Source organism: Hypoxylon fragiforme (assembly GCF_022984875.1).
Source record: "Hypoxylon fragiforme strain CBS 206.31 chromosome Unknown GGS25scaffold_8, whole genome shotgun sequence".
Classification (NCBI taxonomy): Eukaryota; Fungi; Ascomycota; class Sordariomycetes; order Xylariales; family Hypoxylaceae; genus Hypoxylon; species Hypoxylon fragiforme.
The window spans coordinates 1,819,374-1,839,528 of NW_026054763.1; the positions used below are offsets into that span (position 1 = coordinate 1,819,374).

Here is a 20,155-nt window from a genome sequence, read left to right on the forward strand (position 1 = left end):
TGTCCCTTATCTCTTTCTCACGCACACACATACACACATACACACATACACACACGATGCCCTTCTAAGCCTCCCTCTTCCTGTTTGATGTTCTGACAGCAAATCCAATAAATGCAAAGTGGATTTAGATGCGAACAAAAAAGGGTTGGTATTGTGGTACGTTGTTACGGTACTGCGCTAGGGACATAGACATGAAAATGAAAGGTTCAAATGGTGGATCGAGTGTTGCGACAGTTCGTTTGTTCGTTCGGTGCCACTGATGGTTTAGTCGGGATGGATTGAATATGGGATATTGGATATTTCCCCTCGAGATCATCAAGTGCATGCAATACACAGGTGCAATTAATCGTACAAAATCCGTACAGAATCACTATCGCCTCGCCAACTATTTTGGCAGTTATATGTCCGCAAACAGTGGCAATTAGAACTGTGTCTTGGGAAAAAAAGAAGGGTGAAGTGAAGGATGAAGGAGTGAATGAATGGCTGATTGGTAAGGTTCGCAAGGCGAAAAAAAAAAGAAAAGGGAAATTTTGGGTTGATGGGAAAAGTAACTCGACTTGGCTTGACTGGCGACGAGGTCGGGTCCAGGGTGCTACTTACTACGTACAGTAAAGTATTCGATTTGTAACTACCTAGTAGTTACCTACACCTGCATGCTGCTATGTAAATTTCCAGAAAAGAACCTAGAAATCTTCTTAAAAGTTCCCCGGCAAAGCAGTTCAGGGTCGGCTCTTGGGAGGTCGTGCCTGCACTAGTCATTAATTAAATCTAGCTACCTAGGTAGGTACATATACTTAGTATGTAGCTAACCTGCCAATATCATGTACTATGTAGTAGCCTGTATGAGATACATCTATGTACCTTTAACTGCATGCTGCGATTGGTAAGGGCAGGCTAATTTAGGGGACATCATCCCTTCAATGTTTCTATGCAGGGTTTAGTCGCACTCTTTACTAAAATTAAATTAATCCATTGGTGTACAGACTGCAAAGACATGTACAATACATTCATGTCATGACAGTCATGTAGGTAATAGGTATTACATGTAACTTGAAGTAGTAGTATATGTAAAGACCAGGTGGAATTTTAGAAGTCGTATATATAAGTAATAGTAGTATCTGGTTTGCTCCTGAAATTTGGGGTTTAACAATTCTGCTATTTCTGGACTTGTTGTGGAACAGTAGAACATTCGATGTTCTATGCAACATTACCAGCACAGAAGAGATCATTGATATTATCTATCTAGGGTACCCTAGGTCCCTAGGTAGGTATGTACATACCTAGGGTAGATAGTAAGATCTGTACTCTGAGATGTCAAATGTCCAGTATCAATAACTATTGATCATTCCCAAATACATAATCCAAATGCTATTCTAAAAAAAGAAAAAAAAAAACTCTTTGGACACTTAACAAAACACCATGACGAATCAACTCTTACATATATTAGAGAGCCTATGAAAACATTTGTCTAAGTTAGTGATCCTCCTTCCAAGCATCGGACAGAACTCGGAAATAAGAAAATGTCCGCCTATGACTTGAGGGATACCTACAGTACATATAACAACCTTGAAGCTGAGTTGGTTATGCTACCGGGTTGTTTTCTCGTCATGCGAAATATGTACTAACGTCGTAGCCATCACGATATCACAAAAACTGCTTGTCTCGTAGCGGCATCGAGCATACCATGTACTGACGCTTATAAGGTACATAATAACTACGTGTTAGCATTTGAAAAGAATGTACCGAGGTACGTTGCACCAATGGGCATTTTACAACTCCAGATGTCTCTTAAAGTATCACACAAAGAGTGAGGTACTAACCTTATGTAGAAAGGGAGGCAAACAGATACACATTTCAAACTTGAAATGCTGATGAGGCCCCTTTTCTTAGCACTTGTAGAATCTACATATGTATGACAATGTATGTAGATAACATTGAAAAGTCTTTGTACATCTGCAAATCAATCATGTGATAACCTTGCCCAAGTACTTAATAATCATTGAAGCGCGTGCATGTGGATAAAATGGACATGTCAACGACTCAACGGTACTTTACCCTACATAGATAGCAGCACGATAATAAACTGGATACATGAAGTTATGTACTTATGTAATATAGCCGTTGAACTCCATGGCTTGGACCCTGGACGATGGTGAGCAAGCTAAAGTGGTATAAAGTGGGCATAGTCGTATTTGGGGAAATGCCGATCATGCACTGAAACGGGTGACCTGAAACGTTGTAAATTAATCTAGCACGTGAGCTGGTGAGTTGCATCCATATCGATACCTTAGTAGGTAGTTACTTATGTAGGTAGGTATGTATGCATACAGTTCACCCCTATAAAAGAGCCATCACACCCCTCCCGAGTTTGATATTCACTACATCCATTGCATGTAGGTTGCAGTCTTGCCTCGTGTGATCTTTTCGTTTCGAGTAGCCGAGGAACGGATGCTTATTCCGGGCCCGATGAGGCTGAGATTCGGCCGGCGGTAACTCGGAGTTAAGACAGAAAAGTCTATCGTTTGATTTCATTAACAAATTATTATTATTCTATTGCAAAAGAAAGCGCAGTGACTTCTATATAACTAAATGCTAAGCTAAAGTTAGATTTTAGGTATTGGTAGCAACGAGTAAGAATTGCTGAGAATATTAACATTTGATATCGGAACTTGGCAGAAAGACAGTTTCGTTATTGTGACGTAGCCTCTCGGAAATGTTAGGAAATAGCCATCACTGCTAGGACTACATAACTGCCTAGTTACTATGTAGTATGTACATAGATAACTGCCTAGATAGCCGAACTTCGAAGAGTTGCGAGCAACATTGAATTGAACGTTGAACTGAAGCTGGGGATTTCGTCACTGCAGAAATGTCCGTGCGTCAATGACTATGTACTTAGGTACATCCCCCACCGCCTTTCCGCTTGTACTTACCAAGCCGAGTAGATCAGATGGGCAACATAGCTCCAATCCAAAGGTCGTTCGCAACATTTGAACCTTCAGCCCAGCTAGCTGTTACATAGTACCAGCACTGAGTGTAGCGCCTATCGCATCAAACCCAATTACCTACATGTGTCAACGGTATTACTGGCTACCTAGTAGTAGTACATACAATACCTCGTAACAGCACTGCAGCCACTGCTAAGGAAACAAACCAATTCCTCACCTCAAAAACATTAAACCTTCAACCTCAAATCTACACCTTTCAACCTACCTACCTACCTACCTACTTACCTATCTACTTACCTACCTTAATACGTACATTCCCACTAATTCGTCCAACCGCGCAGAACAACTTGAACATTGAAAGTCATTAATTATTCTATCAACACTGAGTCTATCAGAATACTCTTACCTTAGGTAACTACTTCTGTAGATACCTAGGTTAGTAGGTATTTTAATACATAATTTTTAGTACATGTATTAGCAATTCCACCGCAGTGCGTCCGCTCATTACGACGTTTCCACCTCGACATGCGTTAAAAATGTATTGCAAACATTATGACGGTCGTCACGCTTTCTTCACATAGCGCCTATTCTTCCAGCTACCACATGAACGATCACACAACCACCGCAAATTCCTCATCTAATAATCTTTCACCTCCTCTAATGGCCAATACCAGCTCATTGCTATCGCGCGATCATCTGCAACCCACAACGAATGGTACCTCTGCTGCTATGCCTTCACGAATAGGCACGAGCGGGCCAACCTACGCCCCACGAACTCCCGAATTCCCAAACGGCCGTCCACGTACAGCTACGGAAGAGAGAGACCAAGTAGAGCTTGATCGACGCCCGCTGACTGCCCCCGGGAACAAGCACAATCTTGCACCCGCAAACTCCAGTGATGATAATGATCATGACCGATCTAGGAGCGTAGTTTCTACCAAACCCCCGCTACTAAGGTCAAAGAGCGAACATATCGTAAGACGCGAAGACACGGACCAGACAGACGAAGAGATCTGCGAATGGGGTGCCCGCCATGGGTTTGAAGACCACTACCAGTCTGAGGATATCATTTCTCAACTAGCTAATGTGAGCTGAATCTAACCTTATACCTTCCTTGTTGTTTTTCTTCCTCAGCGCATCTCTGTCTTCCCCGTGCCGCACGTTGCAGCCACTTGGAAACGGTAGATTTTTTGAACGCGTTTCAATACACTACTTCGATCTTCTCAAACCAATGCCCAGCTCACCACACTCCTACATTGATGGAGTCATATCTCATGGCACAAAATTTGAGACTAACTTGGAATTACAGAATTGGTACATGTACTTCACAGATAAACGACACGAAACAACCGGACAGCCAGAGTCACCAAACTACGCGATCGAGGACTGGCGCATGAGAGATCGGTTAAAAACGGTTTCAGCTGCTTTGGCTGTTTGCCTTAACATCGGCGTTGAGCCCCCTGATCAACTGAAAACAAACCCAGGAGCTAAGCTCGAGGCGTGGCAGGACCCTTTCGTACCTCCCGCAGCAAAGGCTCTCGAGACGATAGGAAAGTCTCTTCAAGCGCAGTATGAAAACATCTCTTTACGGACGAGATACAAACAGTATTTAGATCCGTCAGTGGAAGAAACCAAGAGATTCTGTCAGTCGCTGAGAAGGAATGCGAAAGACGAGCGCGTTTTACTCCATTACAACGGTCACGGTGTTCCAAAGCCAACAGCATCTGGGGAGATATGGGTCTTTAACAAGACCTTCACCCAGTACATCCCCATCTCCTTGTATGACCTCCAGCATTGGCTTCAAGCACCAACCATCTTTGTCTGGGATTGCTCCGAGGCTGGGAATATCTTGAATAACTACCATCGCTTTGTAGAAAAACATGAGGAGGAAGAGGAAGCAGCATCAGCGGCGGGCCCGAATTATGAGAAGACAAAATATCGCTCATACCTTCACCTTGCGGCCTGTGCCGTTAAAGAGAACCTCCCTACCAACCCACGCCTCCCAGCTGACCTCTTCACGGCATGTCTAACAACGCCGATAGAGATGGCCTTGTGGTTCTTCGTTTTGCAGAATCCTCTTAAGACGAGTATTACGCCCGAGCGAGCCAAGAAGCTTCCTGGGCGATTGCAGGAACGACGAACACCACTCGGAGAATTGAACTGGATATTTACGGCAATCACTGATACCATTGCGTGGACATCCCTACCGCGGCAGTTATTTCGAAAATTCTTCAGACAAGACCTTATGGTTGCCGCACTATTTCGCAACTTCATCCTAGCTCAGAGAATTATGACAGTCTATGGATGTCATCCTCAATCCTACCCAGAATTACCAGATACCCATCAACATCCTCTTTGGGAAAGCTGGGATCTAGCCGTAGACTTAGCATTGGCGCAGCTGCCTATGTTGGAGCGAAAGGAGAATGAGGGGATTGAGTACGAATACCAAAGTTCTTTGTTCTTTGCTGATCAGTTAACGGCCTTCGAAATATATCTTGAACGAGGCGACGCTATGCAGCAGAAGCCCCCCGAGCAGCTCCCGGTTGTACTTCAGGTGTTACTAAGTCAGCAGCACCGAGTACGTGCTCTCATATTGCTGGGTAAATTCCTTGATCTAGGACCCTGGGCGGTCCATTTGGCTTTGAGCATCGGTATCTTCCCATATGTGCTAAAGCTTCTCCAATCCGCCGCCGCCGAGTTGAAGCCTGTTATGGTCTTCATTTGGACCCGAGTTCTCGCTGTGGATGTGTCATGCCAGCCTGACTTAATCAAGGACAGTGGTTATAATTACTTCGCCTCTATATTGAACCCATCTGAGGTGCTTGCTGTCGCCAATAGCGATGAACATAAGGCAATGTGTGCCTTTGTGCTAGCTATGCTATGCAAGGGTTATCGACCGGGTCAGGCTGTATGCAATCAGTCTAGCATCATGTCATATTGTTTAGCTCATCTTAAGAATGAGGAAAATGTATTGCTACGGCAGTGGGCTTGTCTGTGTATCAGCCAGCTCTGGCAAGATCTACCGGAGGCAAAGTGGAGAGGTATTAGGGAGAACGCGCCTATGAAACTATCGAGCCTTACCAAAGACCAGGCTTGCGAGGTGCGAGCCGCAGTTATTCACGCCATGACGACCTTCCTTGGAATACCAGATCTTACAGATGAGGTAGCTAGGATTGAAGAGTCTATAGCCTGGACACTATTGGATACCGTCAACGATGGCAGTCCGTTAGTTCGCAAAGAGCTGCTTGTCTTCATTTCTCATTTCGTGCTCCGTTATGAGAATAAATTCATTGTCGCTGCTTGTGAGCAGCTCGCAGAAGAGAAGGAGTATCTATTTTTCCCTCCTAAAGATGATGGCTTAGAGCACAAGATGGGCTTGCACTATGCGCGCCCCGAAAATCGCAATTCGGACGGGACGATCAAGCAAGCAGCTCAGGGACTGTCCTCCAACACGGTATTTGCGGCATGTTGGAAGCACATCCTGATACTGAACGTAGACCCCCACCCAGAGGTCCAACGAGACGCAACGATCATCGTTGATTATGTTCACAGCGCACTCCTGTCATCGCCTGCGGGCTCTCATGCCCAAAACTTGATGGACGAGATTCAAAGGCGCGCGCGCCGACCCCGTGGCCACCGAAAGCAAGCTTCTAGCTCTCGGAATGGCACAGCAGGGGTTCCGGTGTCCGATATAACATCCCCCGAGCCTTCTCCCAGTCTATTAAAGAGAACGGCGAGTCTACTATTCCAGCTTCCAACCATGTGGAGCGGCGAAGATAAATCGGGCAATTCCACGCCGGTACCTACTCCGGGACTCACAAGAAGTTCCTCCCAACGGCATTGGCCTCCCGCCGATTGGGCTACACCAGCCGAGAAATCCGACCAGCTCAACATTACAGCAAGCTACCATGTTACCGAAGAGCCAGTATCAGGAAAATACAAAGATAGGCGCACCGATGAGAAGCCTTCTTTACCGCTGCCTAGTACGTTCTTAGATTGGTCAATTGAATATTTTCGCGAGCCACAGATGCATCCCAGCGAAGCCGAGGAACCTGGAAGTACCGAGTACAATGAACGTCTATGGAGAAGGTCGCGAAACGAGAACATACTGCGTGAGACCCAGCCGCAGAAATCCTATGCCGGTAGCCATAAGTGGAACAACCAGCTCTGCATCATGAATAATGGTGCTCAGCCAGCCAAGATGACATTCCATCAATATGAAGACCACCTTGCAGTTGCTGACGAGGGAAACACGGTCTATGTCTGGGATTGGAAGAAACAAACGAGGCTGAATCGTTTCTCGAATGGCAACCCAGAGGGATCTAAAATCAGTGACATGACGTTTATAAATGAGGATGATACAGCTTTCTTGATGACAGGCTCATCCGACGGAGTTCTTCGAGTCTACCGGAATTATGACTCTACCAAGAAAACCGAGCTGGCATCTGCATGGAGAGCGTTGACTCATATGGTTCCCAGTAATGTCAATTCGGGAATGGTTTTTGACTGGCAGCAAGTAACAGGGAACGTGCTTGTGGCAGGCGATGTGAGAGTCATCCGAGTCTGGGCTGCCGCCTATGAAACTTGTATAATGGACATACCCGCACGATCAGGTTCCTGCGTCACGTCCTTGACATCAGACCAGATGACTGGCAACATCTTCGTGGCCGGCTTTGGGGACGGCGCTGTCAGAGTGTTTGACACTAGGCTCCGACCTCAAGAATCGATGGTCAAGAAATGGAAAGATGATTCCGACAGACAGTGGATTAAAAACGTCCACATGCAACGTGGAGGCCAGCGTGAATTGCTATCTGCAAGTCGAAATGGGAAAGTGAAGCTCTGGGATATCCGGATGGACTCGCCACTTCGAATTATCCGAGCAACTCGAGATACCCTACGAACCGCTAGTACCCATGAGCACCTCCCCGTCTTCTCTGTGTAAGTCGCTATCTAATGGCTAGTCTATCCTCGCCCACACTTTGTGCTAACAGAATTGTAGAGGGACTTCTGCCCATACTGTCAAAGTATTCAACTTTGATGGTCATGAGTTATCCCGCATGGAACCGTATTCCAGCTTCCTGCAACAAAACCGCGGCGCACCTATCTCTGCTACAGCCTTCCATCCCCATCGCATGATTCTAGGCTGCGCAGCGCGTGGGGATCATCATATCAACCTGTTTACCTGCGCCAGCGAGAAGCCCGAGGCGTTTCTCAACTCGTTATAATATGAACTTACTTTCCCCATCATCCACCCCCATTTCATAAAACCCATCTTCCATGGGAAAATACACTCTTATTAATACTACCTTTGAATGAGCACTTAAATGATGACGTCTTTTTCCTATTTTACGACTAGAGAGTGCGCGCTCATACAAATACAACAACGACGATGTGGGAATAGGTAGATGACAGGATTGCATGGTAAGGCAAACAAGGCGTAAGACAAAGGTTAGGTTTTTATGCTCGGGCGGCATCGGGTGGGCTGGTGGATTCTTCGTTTGGTTCTCTTGTCTTTTATTAACGCCGTATTAGGAAAGTATAGGAGGGGATGGCAAAGGGCAGAGGGAATCAATCAAATCCATTTAAGAGGGAGGAACCATCCATGACAGCTATTTGCCTGATATAGTACTAATAATATTCATTTGGGATGACTTGAAAGAAGGCTATAGGTATATATGTCGCTGTTCAGTTGGCCCAAGTACTTTTTGTTTCGGTTTGTGTGCGTGTGTGCGTGTGTGCGTGCCTGCTTGTAGTGTCTTTGGTTGCACAGGATACCTAGGGCAAGGGGTAGGAATATGATACGATTGTGTACCTACCTAACCTAGGTACCTAGGTAGCTGGGATAGAAGGTAAAAAGGGGGACTGACCGCATATATGTAGGTAGGTACATATGTAGGTAACTAACTTATCGTTTGGTCCACAGCGTACGGATGGATGTATTACTAGACCGCGTAAACGCGTACCCTACCTACCTAGGTTAGATGATGAAACGGTGAAACGGTGGTGGGTGAGCCCGTCCGTCCATGCGTTTGGTAAAAGGCGACGGCTGCTAGCTTTAGCTTCAACTTCAAGCCTCTGAGGTCCCCCTTTTTTTTCTACGCAGCTCACACAGCATCACGGTCGAGCATTAGATACCTAGGCAGCACTCTATCCAGTGCTTTTCTTAGGTATTCAGATCTTTTCAGGTCCGCTGCTCAGAGCACATTAGTAGTAGTAAGTACGAACGGAAAAAAGGGGGGGTTGACAATTTCTTTTTGGTTTTGGCTTGTATTATCAAATTCTCTAGAAACCCAAGCACTGACAGCTAGCTATTACACTGATACTCGTTCTACGCTAGGCTGTGAAGCCAGAAATCGCTAGCCTATGAATGTATTCATAATCTTTTCTGTATTTTTTCTTTGAAGCAATAAAGGCTGGAAATGGATGAGGTCAGCGAGAAAGAAAGGTGAGGGTTAAAGAGTTGGGCACGTACGAAAGAATATCAAGACACCGAGCTTTCGTCATATCGAAAAGAGCTAGCTACTCAATCGAATCATCCTGAAGAGATAGCTGTTGGATTGCCGTGTATTCTATCGTGGAAGGGGCGGCATCGGTGGTCGGGGCGGTTCAGATGGCGGTCCGGATGATGATCCAGGTGACGGCTCAGGTAATGACCCAGGTAATGATCCAGATGGTGTTCCGTTTGGTGGTGGAGGTGGAAGTAGAGGATGTGCATGGTAATGCGCAATGGCAAAGGGATTAGGTCGGTTATGAACTTCAGCAAGGGGAGGAAGATTATGAGGATTGCGAAGAATGCGAACCCGGAAAGGAACTGGGAATTCAATATCAGGCAAAGGATTGGGAAGTGTCCGTGTTTGGTATGTATACTCTGCTTCTTCGTTCTGGTCCTCATGTATCCCATCCTGCCCCTGATTCCGGCCCATAGGCTGGAGCACATTGTGATGACCCAGCCTACGGAATACGGCTTGGATTTCAGGTATATATTGGTTAGGAATAGTGAAGTCCAATATAGCTGGTAACCCAAGCTGAATTGGATTTCGAATCAGGGGTGCGTGTAGAAGAGGGGGATGCTCTAAAAGGTTCTGCTGGAAAGGGTTCTGCATCAGACGCGGTTGGTTTTCGTTATTCGGAAGGTTCTCTGCTCGTCCAAGGTTGATGGCTTGATTTTGGGCCAGTCGAACTAGAACTACAAGATTAATGCCCCATCGATGTCTTTCTCTGAATAATACTGCTAATATTATATTTGGTACGTTAATTCGTTGTAGCAACGGCAGATTTACTATTCCATGTGGGCAAGGGCAAGTTTTCTATTTCTTGCCGCAAATATAACAGAAGTTGTAACCGCAGGGGCATCTATGTCGTGCGAGAATATCTGGTTAGTTTACATCCACACTCACTGAGTACCGACACATGCGCGAAAGAAGCCGGCGTTAGGGTAGATAAGTGAACTCACTTCATGTGGTTGCATCCTCCATTTTTCTCGAAAACACGCCCGCACCGGGAACACTTTTGCCACCGTTCCTTTTGGACTACCTCTTGCAGCTTGGGATCTAGCTCTGGAGGACTGCATTCCAGCCTACCAGGGTGGTGTGCCGTTCTGCATCTCATACAGGTCACACGGGCGCATTTGCGGCAGGCTACAGCGTTGGATCCCTCCACGGCATCGCCTAACACGAGCGGCTCGCTACATCGAGGTTCGTAACAATATGAAGGGTTCTGTTGCAGCCTGTACACTTCATGATATCGTTCCAGGAGATCGTCCGCCCCAATCCATATAACATCCTCTTCGTTGATAATTTGCCTATGGCACCTAGGTGGCCAATTGAATATGTCTTTCATCCTGCTCTCGATAAATAATATCAAGCACGCTCGACAGTAGTGGCAATTGCATGAGATTCGACGTAGACCTTCTGGTCCCTCATCCTCATCACAAGACACACATATCAAAAGACTTCGGTTGGGCGTGATATGTGGGTGCTGTGGTGAAGGTGGATCAGAAGCTTTGTCGGATGTAGCTTCGTCTGATGACTTTTGTTCGGCTTCGTCTGGTGTCTTGTTTCGGTCTTGGCTCTCCATTATGCTGGTAGGTAGTTCGTAGGATTTGAAAGGGTAGCAAATAAAGAATACCAAAAGATAAAATACACCTTTAAAATAATATAACTAGATCCAGATAATAGGTAGGTAGATTGGCACCTAGTAGATATATTTTTCTTCAATGACTTGATCGGATGAGGTGTGAAATCGCAAGGTCATGTACTTACATAGTAGGTATCTAGGTATGGACCATATCCATTGCATGAGTTTCCTTGCAACATCCTGCCAAGTGGCTGATTATGGTTCAATGCTGTGACTCTTTTGTTGCGTTGATTGACAGACTCGGAAGGAGTCAGTCTTAAGCTTCAATGATCGTTGTTGGTGAGCCTGTTTGCTAATTGGTCTAGATTAGACCCGCCTTCCTAAAGGGGTAGTGTTTAGAATATATGTCAAACTTACCTCTATATTACCTCTATATTACTATGTTTTATCCTACCTAGGGTAACCTAGAGCTTTACAGGTATCGGAAGTCACACTGCTCGCAGTTGTCAAGTATACTTCACATCAACACAAACTAATTGGCATCTTGGATCGTTAGAAAGAGCAATCCATATAATCTTTCGATGAACTTGAAGTCACCCCATGAGCTAGTTTCTCAACTCTAAGCTATATAGCACCTGCCTGTGTCTTTCAATTCGATCACATGAATCTCTAACATAGCCTTCCCATTGGACGTCCAGTCAACAAAACCTTAGATACACATCTAGTACGACACCAAGTCTCCTCCTCGATGGCTATACTTTTCATTGTCATGTGAGGTACCAACAGGGACAATTTGTTAATGACGTTTACTCCTTCGACTTCTCTGATTCTTTCACTACCAGAGAGAATTAAAAATGGTCATATGGATAGGATTATGTCTCTATCACTCAACATAGGCCCATATGGAGTAGTGGTTAACTCACTGGTCTCCGATATTACCTATTACTAGGTATAATATCAGGCAGTCAGGTACCCGGGTTCGAATCCCGGTATGGGCTTCAATGTTAGAAAACATCTTTTTTACCTCCTTATCCTTCTCCCTTCCCCTATCTTGATGTTCAGAATCCTTGTATAGGTACTTAGCTATATTTATATCTCGACTTCTCTATTCATTATACATAGTTGTTATTTCTTCATCCCTATATTCAAACTATTTGCTTACAAGACTGAAAGCTTTCTAGGTAGGTATCCAAAACGAAGTCCTGACTGATGTCCGAATCAACAACGAATAGGTACCTAGTATGTTTATCACTGATGTCTCATATACTTATATAAAGCTACATACCGATAAGTCCTACTATATGTAGCTGAGTACTACACTACTTAGGTAATGCATATCTCACTTTGCCTCACAGATACAACAGGCAGATTCAGGGGTAATGTTTTGAATAATGCCGTTTCAATTACAGTTAAAAGGGGAATATATAAACTCAGTCATATTATGGATATCGATTCTACCATTCTGGCTACCATCGTGCTTACGAATCTTCGCTACCCAGTTCGATTCAACGGATATCTCTCTTCTAAAGACGTCGCCAAAACTTCCAACTACAGTCCTTGCCTGCCTATTGATGTTAATGCTGTGAATCGTTAGAATACACGCCAGACGATATAACTATTCCGATCGTATAACCAAGACAATATGTTGCTGACTCATTCAATTCCTAAGTTGGTAATTCTGGAGGGAAGAGTGTGGATGTGGATACCAGGCATAACTGCCTAGTACCGGATACAAATTGGTACTAATTTTCGTGATATTAACCAAAACTAACTTTGGCAACTGGGTGCGAAGGTGCTTATAAAAGGGGTTTGGAGGCTGCCTGCCTATACTCGATTATCATTTAGGCTAGGCTATACAGGAAGCGGTGTGTGTCAGTCACGTTTTTAATTCCATGGTTGGGTAACTTATACGAGCGGTTACAGTTTCTTCTTTCTAGCAACGCTAGGCTATTTTGGCCCCTTTTACAGTTGCACTCCCCATCGTCAAATACCCATTATGTTTTCATGCTTGAGTTTGCTCCTGACCACCAACCAACATTACTTACCTAAGTAGGTACCTAGGTAAATATTCTATAGGCACTTATATAACCCCTCCTGATCCTACACCCACAGCATGAGGATACAGCAAGAAAATGCCGAGATTCGCTTCCTATAGGTAGTTAACCAGAAACCTATCTCATGCAGTCAGCGCGGCCCGTGCCTACTCGAAGCACGTTGCCCATGAGGGCACGAGACGACACTCTAACATGGTACGGTGGGTATAGCCCCCGATTACCAGGCAGTCACCCCCTGTGCCTTACAAGACGTCAATGCTTCAGGCAGAAGTTTAATTCGACGTTATCCTATGGCACCTTGGGTTAGGTTATGTGTGAAATAATGGGCTTGACACACCGGGTCCGACTCCGGACTTACGATCCTTGGACGACTTCGCACATTTTATCCCCTTTATTGTCGTATACAATACCCCCCTGATATGCCGGAGGTTCGGCATTTATGTGTATGATTGTACTTCTACGCAGCCGACGATATTAATTCCCGGGTCTCATATATTATCTCTTATTGCTTACCAGATGTTCTACGCTCTCTGAACTACATACGTAGATAACATACCTACCTACCTACTTCTTACTTACCCACGTGGCCTCTTAACCCGAATCCTCCCGCCCCTACAAAACCATGTCAACCAGCGAGAAACCCACCCGGTTCGCCGTGGCGCTGTTCCCGGGCTTCCAAGCGCTGGACGTGTTCGGGCCTCTCGACATCTTGAACATGCTATCTAGGATCACGCCGCTGACGTTCCACGTGCTGGCGGAGACGCTGACGCCGGTGTCGACGCAAGGGCTAGGCACCAAGCACACGATCAGCCAAAGCGTCGTGCCCACGCACACCTTCGCCGACGCGCCCCTCGACGACATCGACGTCCTGCTCGTCCCCGGCGGCTTCGGCACCCGCAACCCCGTCAACGTCGACCCCGTCGTCGAGTTCCTCCGCCGGGCTGGGCCGAAGGTGAAATACCTCCTCACGGTCTGCACGGGTAGCGCCCTCGCGGCTATGGCGGGCGTGCTCGATGGGAAGCGCGCGACGTCGAATAAGATGGAGTGGGATTGGGTAGGTCTTTTTTCCTTCTTTATTTTTCCCTTTTCTCTTTTTTTCTTATCCCTTTGCCTACCCACCTACTACCTAACCACCACCACCACCCCTCCCCCACGTCCCCAACGCTCCTTGAAGTTCCCCAAAGTCATCCAACCCACAACAATTATCAAGATATCATGTTATCAGGTTATCTACCAAATACCTATCTCATACCGAGCTTTCCACCTTTTTGGAAAAAAGTGAAACGAAAGATAAACTAAAAATAAATAAAAACCAGGTCACACAGCAGGGCCCCAACGTCAAGTGGGTACACAAGGCGCGCTGGGTGGCGGACGAGAAGGTGTGGACGTCGTCGGGCGTCACGGCGGGCATGGACATGATGTATGCGTTCCTCGGCGAGCACTACGGCGAGGACGTCGCCCGCGACTTGGCTCAGGCGGCCGAGTACGTCCGGAACACGGACTCGACCGTGGACACGTTTGCGTAGGCAAAAAGAAAAGAAAAGGGGGGTTTGGGGTTTTGAAAGATAGGGTTGAGGGATGATAGAGGGGCAGCGTGGCGCCGAGATAGGTATACATACCTAGAGATAGGGGTAAGAGTCTTGGTGGTGGTGATGGCGTATATATGCATGCATGGCATGACATGGCCCGAGAGAATGGATGCGTGGGTTAGTTGGTGCGACGTGACCTACCTACCTACCTACCTAGGTGCCTAGAGTTGGACGGCAGTGCGGTATGATAGAGGTTGTTGAGATTCGCTTGCATGCCTATACATACTACCTACATAGTACACCTAAGCATCAATGATATACCTACCTACTCAAGTAGATACCTACCTATCTACTTGTATAAACGCTTTAGTGAACCTATTGATACAATGTTGACTGGCCTGCCAAAGTACACGCCCCTAAGCAATGATTTCGTGTTATTTTCCCCGTGTTCACTAATGATCGTCCAAAGTTAATCTAAAGAGATATAGATATGGAAACTTACAAAGATGGAAGGGGGAACGCCGATTGGTTTGTTTGTGTGAAGATGTACCGCCTCGCGGTTTTAGGTGATGTAAGGGGTATCTTTCTTAGGTAGGTAGGTACTTAGTAGGTATTTTCCACGGATTTGGTTCTCGTACTTCGATAGCGAAGTCTACCTACCTGGGTAATCCTGAGGATAGAAGACGGGAGATAGTGATGAGATCTTCTTGGGTAGGAAGGTAGGTAAGTGCCTAGTAGGTATAGGAAAGAAAGGGGCTGGCTGTGATAGGTACTAGGTAATCATTAGGTATGTGGTTTGGTGACTTGTAATTCTTCCCCTCTCCCTTAACCATCCGTACTCGGGAGCTCACTCGCTGTAGATTTCAGGGGTAATATAACATTTGTTTGTGTTGAAAGGTTTAACTAGGTATATATATCGAGATATTAGTCGACTATCGCTAATAAGCAGAATAGGTAAGTTGAGGCGTCTAATGTTAGCCCCTTCTTTTTTTTCTTTTCTACCCACTGTACTAAGCTCTTCCTCCCCATGGCATCGTCTGTAACCCCCCCCCCCCCCCCCTCCGCAGGATAAACTCTGTGCAGAACACGGACGCGCGTATGTTGGAAATACCTTCTAGAGAGCGACTTCTTGGTACCGAGGAGCCGCTGTATAGGTAGTACCTACACCTGCCAGACGTCACCTGCCTTGACAGAACGTGTCGCGTGTGAACTTTCATCTGCGAGCGTGGCCTGTGGCAGGTTGTTAGGTGCCGAGTAAGTCGCTGCTGGCATGAGCTAAATTAGGAACAAAGCCCTGTAAACTTGGCCAAGGTATAAGGGATCGTAGGGCTTGGTGTGTTGCTGCCGTCGTCCTTCGTTGGCAGATGAGGATCATTCCGGCGAATTCGACACACGGACGTTGTCAGATGGTTGGTACCGAGTATCGTATTGTATAATGACGCAGGTTCCGGTATGCAGGTAGGTAGGTATGTAGGATTTGACTAGCACGTGTGGTCAGAATACGGGTTTGTGAATTATTTGATACTGCTGCCTAGATGATACCTACCTACCTACCTACCCCTTTCAAAGGGCTGAGACGTTGACAGTTGTTGTTCAGAAGGGATAGTCTATCACGGGTTTACCTATCTGATAACGGGTTCTGGTACCGCGAATATGACTGCATGTAGGTAGTCGTAGGTAGGCATATACCTACATACAAACACCGAAATAGTATGTAGGGTGGTAAGTAACTCTGCCGTCTACGAGGTCCCTTGCGTCGGTCTGCCGCAGCCATGGCATTATACGCTTTTCTCGATTCAACGACCATAACTACTAGGTACCTACCTACCTAACCTAGCAATTTCATCACCTACTAGATATCTAGGCACTGAGTAAGCACTCTGATCTATTCCGAACTCCAGTCGTACGCACCTAGTCGCTGACTCACCTGGGTGATCTAGCTTGACGCCAAATATCTTCATTTTCTATCTGGTGCTTGTCTTCGTCTGCCTTACGCATAGGGGCTGCCCGGTCGTTTCTGTCATACTTGTTACACGTGTAGGCGCCTGCCTTGGTACAAACGTTCTTCTATTATGTACGGCTTGCTGTCAGTGGAAAGTATACCAGCAATACCAAGCCAAATCTCTTTTGGGCTTGCGTAGGTGAGTACATATAATGTACATCCTACATACCTACACATGCAGTACCTACAACTTGCAGTAAACAGCATTGTAAGCAGCTTAATCCTCAAGCCTCAAGATTTGTTGACAGACACTCCGCATCAACAACATTTGATGTAAGTCGATTAGCTAACCCCCCACGCCCCTAACCTAACCTATACCTCTGGCGCACTGTCCGGTCCGGTTGTTTACAACTCCCGCCTACATAGGTACCTACCTAGTAGCATACCCTACCAATCCAGCTACCCAGCTACGAATGAGAAAATTTCGTTCGGGAAGGCAGTGGCGTTCGCATGCATGCGCCATGTCGTGCCATGGCACAAGTTTACGGGCTAAAGGGACGGTGTTAGGTACGTGCCCATCTTAGGTACATACATGTATGTAGGACGAGTGTTCGACATCTCCAGCATTCAGTGGCCTTGAATTCTTAAGTATACCTACCTACCTAGTAGGCAGACACTGTAGCTAGATAGGGGAGCCTAGCAAAGCCGTCTCATTGGCCTCGCGTGGGTTGCATTTCATCAGCCCCTTTTTGTGTGGCGGTAGACCACATAGGGCCATAGGCAGGTTTTTTTTTCTCAAGTAGATGCCTAAGCAAGGGGCAAAAACGAGAATTCAACTGGCTGCAGCATTGAATGTCTGCATTGCCAATTTTCCTTCTACATATAGTGATTAGTCGGACAATTTCCACCAAGGTACAATGCTTATTTTTTGCTGGTCAAAATCCGAACAAAGTGGGGAAGGTTGATTGGGTAACGACCCGACGCTGTGTCGAAAAGGCAGCGGATACTCGCAGTGGGAGGATTTCTAATCCACTTGACCTGGTCATTCCTCGGATCTCAGGTCCGCAATCTGGATCCGAACACGAACAGGTCATTGGGGACGGGAGACCTTCCCTTAGATCTCCTAATGTTAGCATCCCGTTGGGATACTTGGGAAGGTGAGAAGAATAGTTTCGTTACATGGTAGTTATGAACATGATCGTAGCTGCGTAGATAGATAGCTGCATGTGTATTCAAATAGGGCTGTGGGGATGCATTTCGGAGTTTGGAAGATATGTCGATATGCCTACATACCTGGTAGATACAGACTGTGCTATGTATCGTACATTATGTGTATGTACATACGTATACATAAGTAACTATGTAAGTGACTTCGCGTTATCAGGTTGCGGATCAACAAGTCGAGATCGTTCCCGATTTGCTTTGTCGATCTAGTTATTGGTAACTTACTGCTTAGCTACCTAGGTAGGTTAGGTAGCATTCTTTTTTTGGGGATAAGGCTGGGTACCGCCCCTGTATGAAAAAGCAGGTTTTGTAACCCCTGTAAATGCATTCGGACTCTCTTGTGCCCATTGTGTCCGTCGTGTCCAGCTAGTTACCGCGATGGTAGGTCTTGGCATCAAGAAGCCATCGGCCCTCGAAGTACATATATGTATGATGGCACCATAATATATGTATATCTTTGTTCGGGGCAAGAGGCAAATGTTTGTAGGTTGTTTGTCAGATATTGACGCAACATACCTACTTTTCCAGATGATGTGGTTGCTGGTAAGGTTGTGAGCATTCTGGTGTAGGAGTCGACCTGAATATACGAAATAAAGCCGACTGTAGGGTTGTGTAAGGGTGGCATGTCTATGGAGATAACAACTAAGCCGGACGAGTTGCGAATCACTACATTTCCTAGGGCCCCGAACGCGGATGTATGATCTTCCTGATTTTTAAGGGGGTTAGGGGGCGTTGAGTAGATACATTATGTGCCGTCTGATAATGGATGTTGGCGTGTTGATTTCAGCCTCATAAATTTGATAAAAATAACAATGACAACCCAAGCGAAAAAAATCAAAATTTTCTGAATTATTGGGTCTTCGGAAAACCCGTGGACATCACCTGCAGTGAACAAGATCGATCGGTGAGCCGGGGGAAGAGGGGCCAACTAATGAAGCCGCGTTTCGTCTTACCATCCGAGAGTACAAGGTAGGCCCATTCGAGCGGGCGGGTCGATTGGCGGTGTTGTTCCCAGGACCGGGGCCGTACGAATTGTGGATGTATTTATCTCTGTTTTTTTCTTCTTTTTCTTCTGTTCTTCGCTTCTACATATCCTTATTATTTCATTATTTCGTCCTCAATACAACTTTACCTAGTGTAGTTATTGGTGCTTGCATAGCAGCATAGTAGAAGCTGACTATCGTCCTGCAGGGGAACTGAATTTTGATAGACGTTTCTGATGATACTCTTCTGGATTTCTTTGACGATATAATTGGGGCGGAGTATTTCCCCCGTGCTTGACTGGCTGTCTTTAATTTTATACCTAGGTAAAATGTAGGTAGCATGCCATCTGGAGTAGGTAGATGGAACTTTTAACCCTGACGATTGTGAATGATCGCCATGGTAAGTATGGCTGTAAAGAGTAAAGATGACGTTGAATTGGACAATCACGCCGATTCTTTATGGGCTGTTTTTTTTTTAATTCATTCCAAGTGTGAGCCCATTGGCCGTGCAAGTGTAAGAGGGATGGATGTGTTAAGATGGCAATTTACAGAATTGCATAGGTAGTGTGAAGCTAGGCGACTGCTTTGCCGCAACGGCGTGGCCCAATGAGCCCAATGACTTCGACAGGTACAGGTTACGGCCTGTAGCTTGTGGCGGTTTGGCTTGAGATAGTACTAGGCAGGTATGATATGTAGCTGTCGGCATTCCAAGTCAACGTTGAAGGAATGAGGTAGTTACCTATCTATGCATTGAACAATGCAAGATTTTCTCTCATATCTTTTCATGGCACTTCGATTATTACTTAGTATTGTTCAGGACAAGTGTTATCATTTGAAGTCATTTGAAGAAATGAAGAAATGAGGAAATGGATTGTGCCTCGAGGAATCACGATTTTGAATTGGCGTGTTCCGCAGCGATTCCATTTGAATTTGCTGCAGGTCCATGGGAGCGTGGTGACATGGATTTGAGTGTACATCAATGGATGTAAGATATGTACATGTACTTCCACGTTCCTTTTCCTTCCACTGTCCAGGCCCTAATTAACTTATGTACATATTCCAGGCTGCGAGGAAGCTCCGAAGCTATGGTGGAGCCTGGCAGCCTGGGAACATTGAAGCCTCAAGGTTCCTGGTACAAAGATTTGGAAGTTGCATGTGTGTATCTAATAATAAATACCTGGATATTGACTTTGAAGTATGTATTACCTACAATGGTCCTACATAGTACGTACCTACACAGCCTTGCATGTAATTACATATATGTATATATACATATTCTGGAGTATAATAACACAACCCCTTATACAAAGAATTTTGTATAGTTAATAGGTACTGACCGTGTGCGAAGGGATGATAAGTGTTTCCTTATGAGTTTAATGTTAACATTAGATGTCAACAT

At 45.7% G+C, this 20,155-nt stretch overlaps 2 protein-coding genes and 1 non-coding gene across 3 annotated transcripts; all 3 read left to right on the top strand.

Annotated features, from left to right (window-relative positions):
- Positions 1-3,247: 3,247 nt before the first annotated feature.
- On the top strand, positions 3,248-8,666 carry GGS25DRAFT_418577 (raptor N-terminal caspase like domain-containing protein). Its single transcript, XM_049258546.1, has 3 exons — positions 3,248-4,034; positions 4,258-7,886; positions 7,948-8,666. The coding sequence occupies exons 1-3, from the start codon at positions 3,501-3,503 to the stop codon at positions 8,171-8,173; spliced, it is 4,389 nt and encodes a 1,462-aa protein (XP_049113954.1). The 5' UTR covers positions 3,248-3,500; the 3' UTR covers positions 8,174-8,666.
- A 3,254-nt stretch (positions 8,667-11,920) lies between these two features.
- On the top strand, positions 11,921-12,022 carry GGS25DRAFT_t88. The gene has a single exon. It is a non-coding gene; the product is annotated as a tRNA-Arg (tRNA).
- Positions 12,023-13,700: 1,678 nt separating this feature from the next.
- Positions 13,701-14,604, top strand: GGS25DRAFT_524686 (class I glutamine amidotransferase-like protein; the record flags this gene model as incomplete). The annotated part of the gene is made up of 2 exons (XM_049264652.1): positions 13,701-14,132; positions 14,395-14,604. The coding sequence occupies 2 exons, from the start codon at positions 13,701-13,703 to the stop codon at positions 14,602-14,604; spliced, it is 642 nt and encodes a 213-aa protein (XP_049113955.1).
- Positions 14,605-20,155: the final 5,551 nt, after the last annotated feature.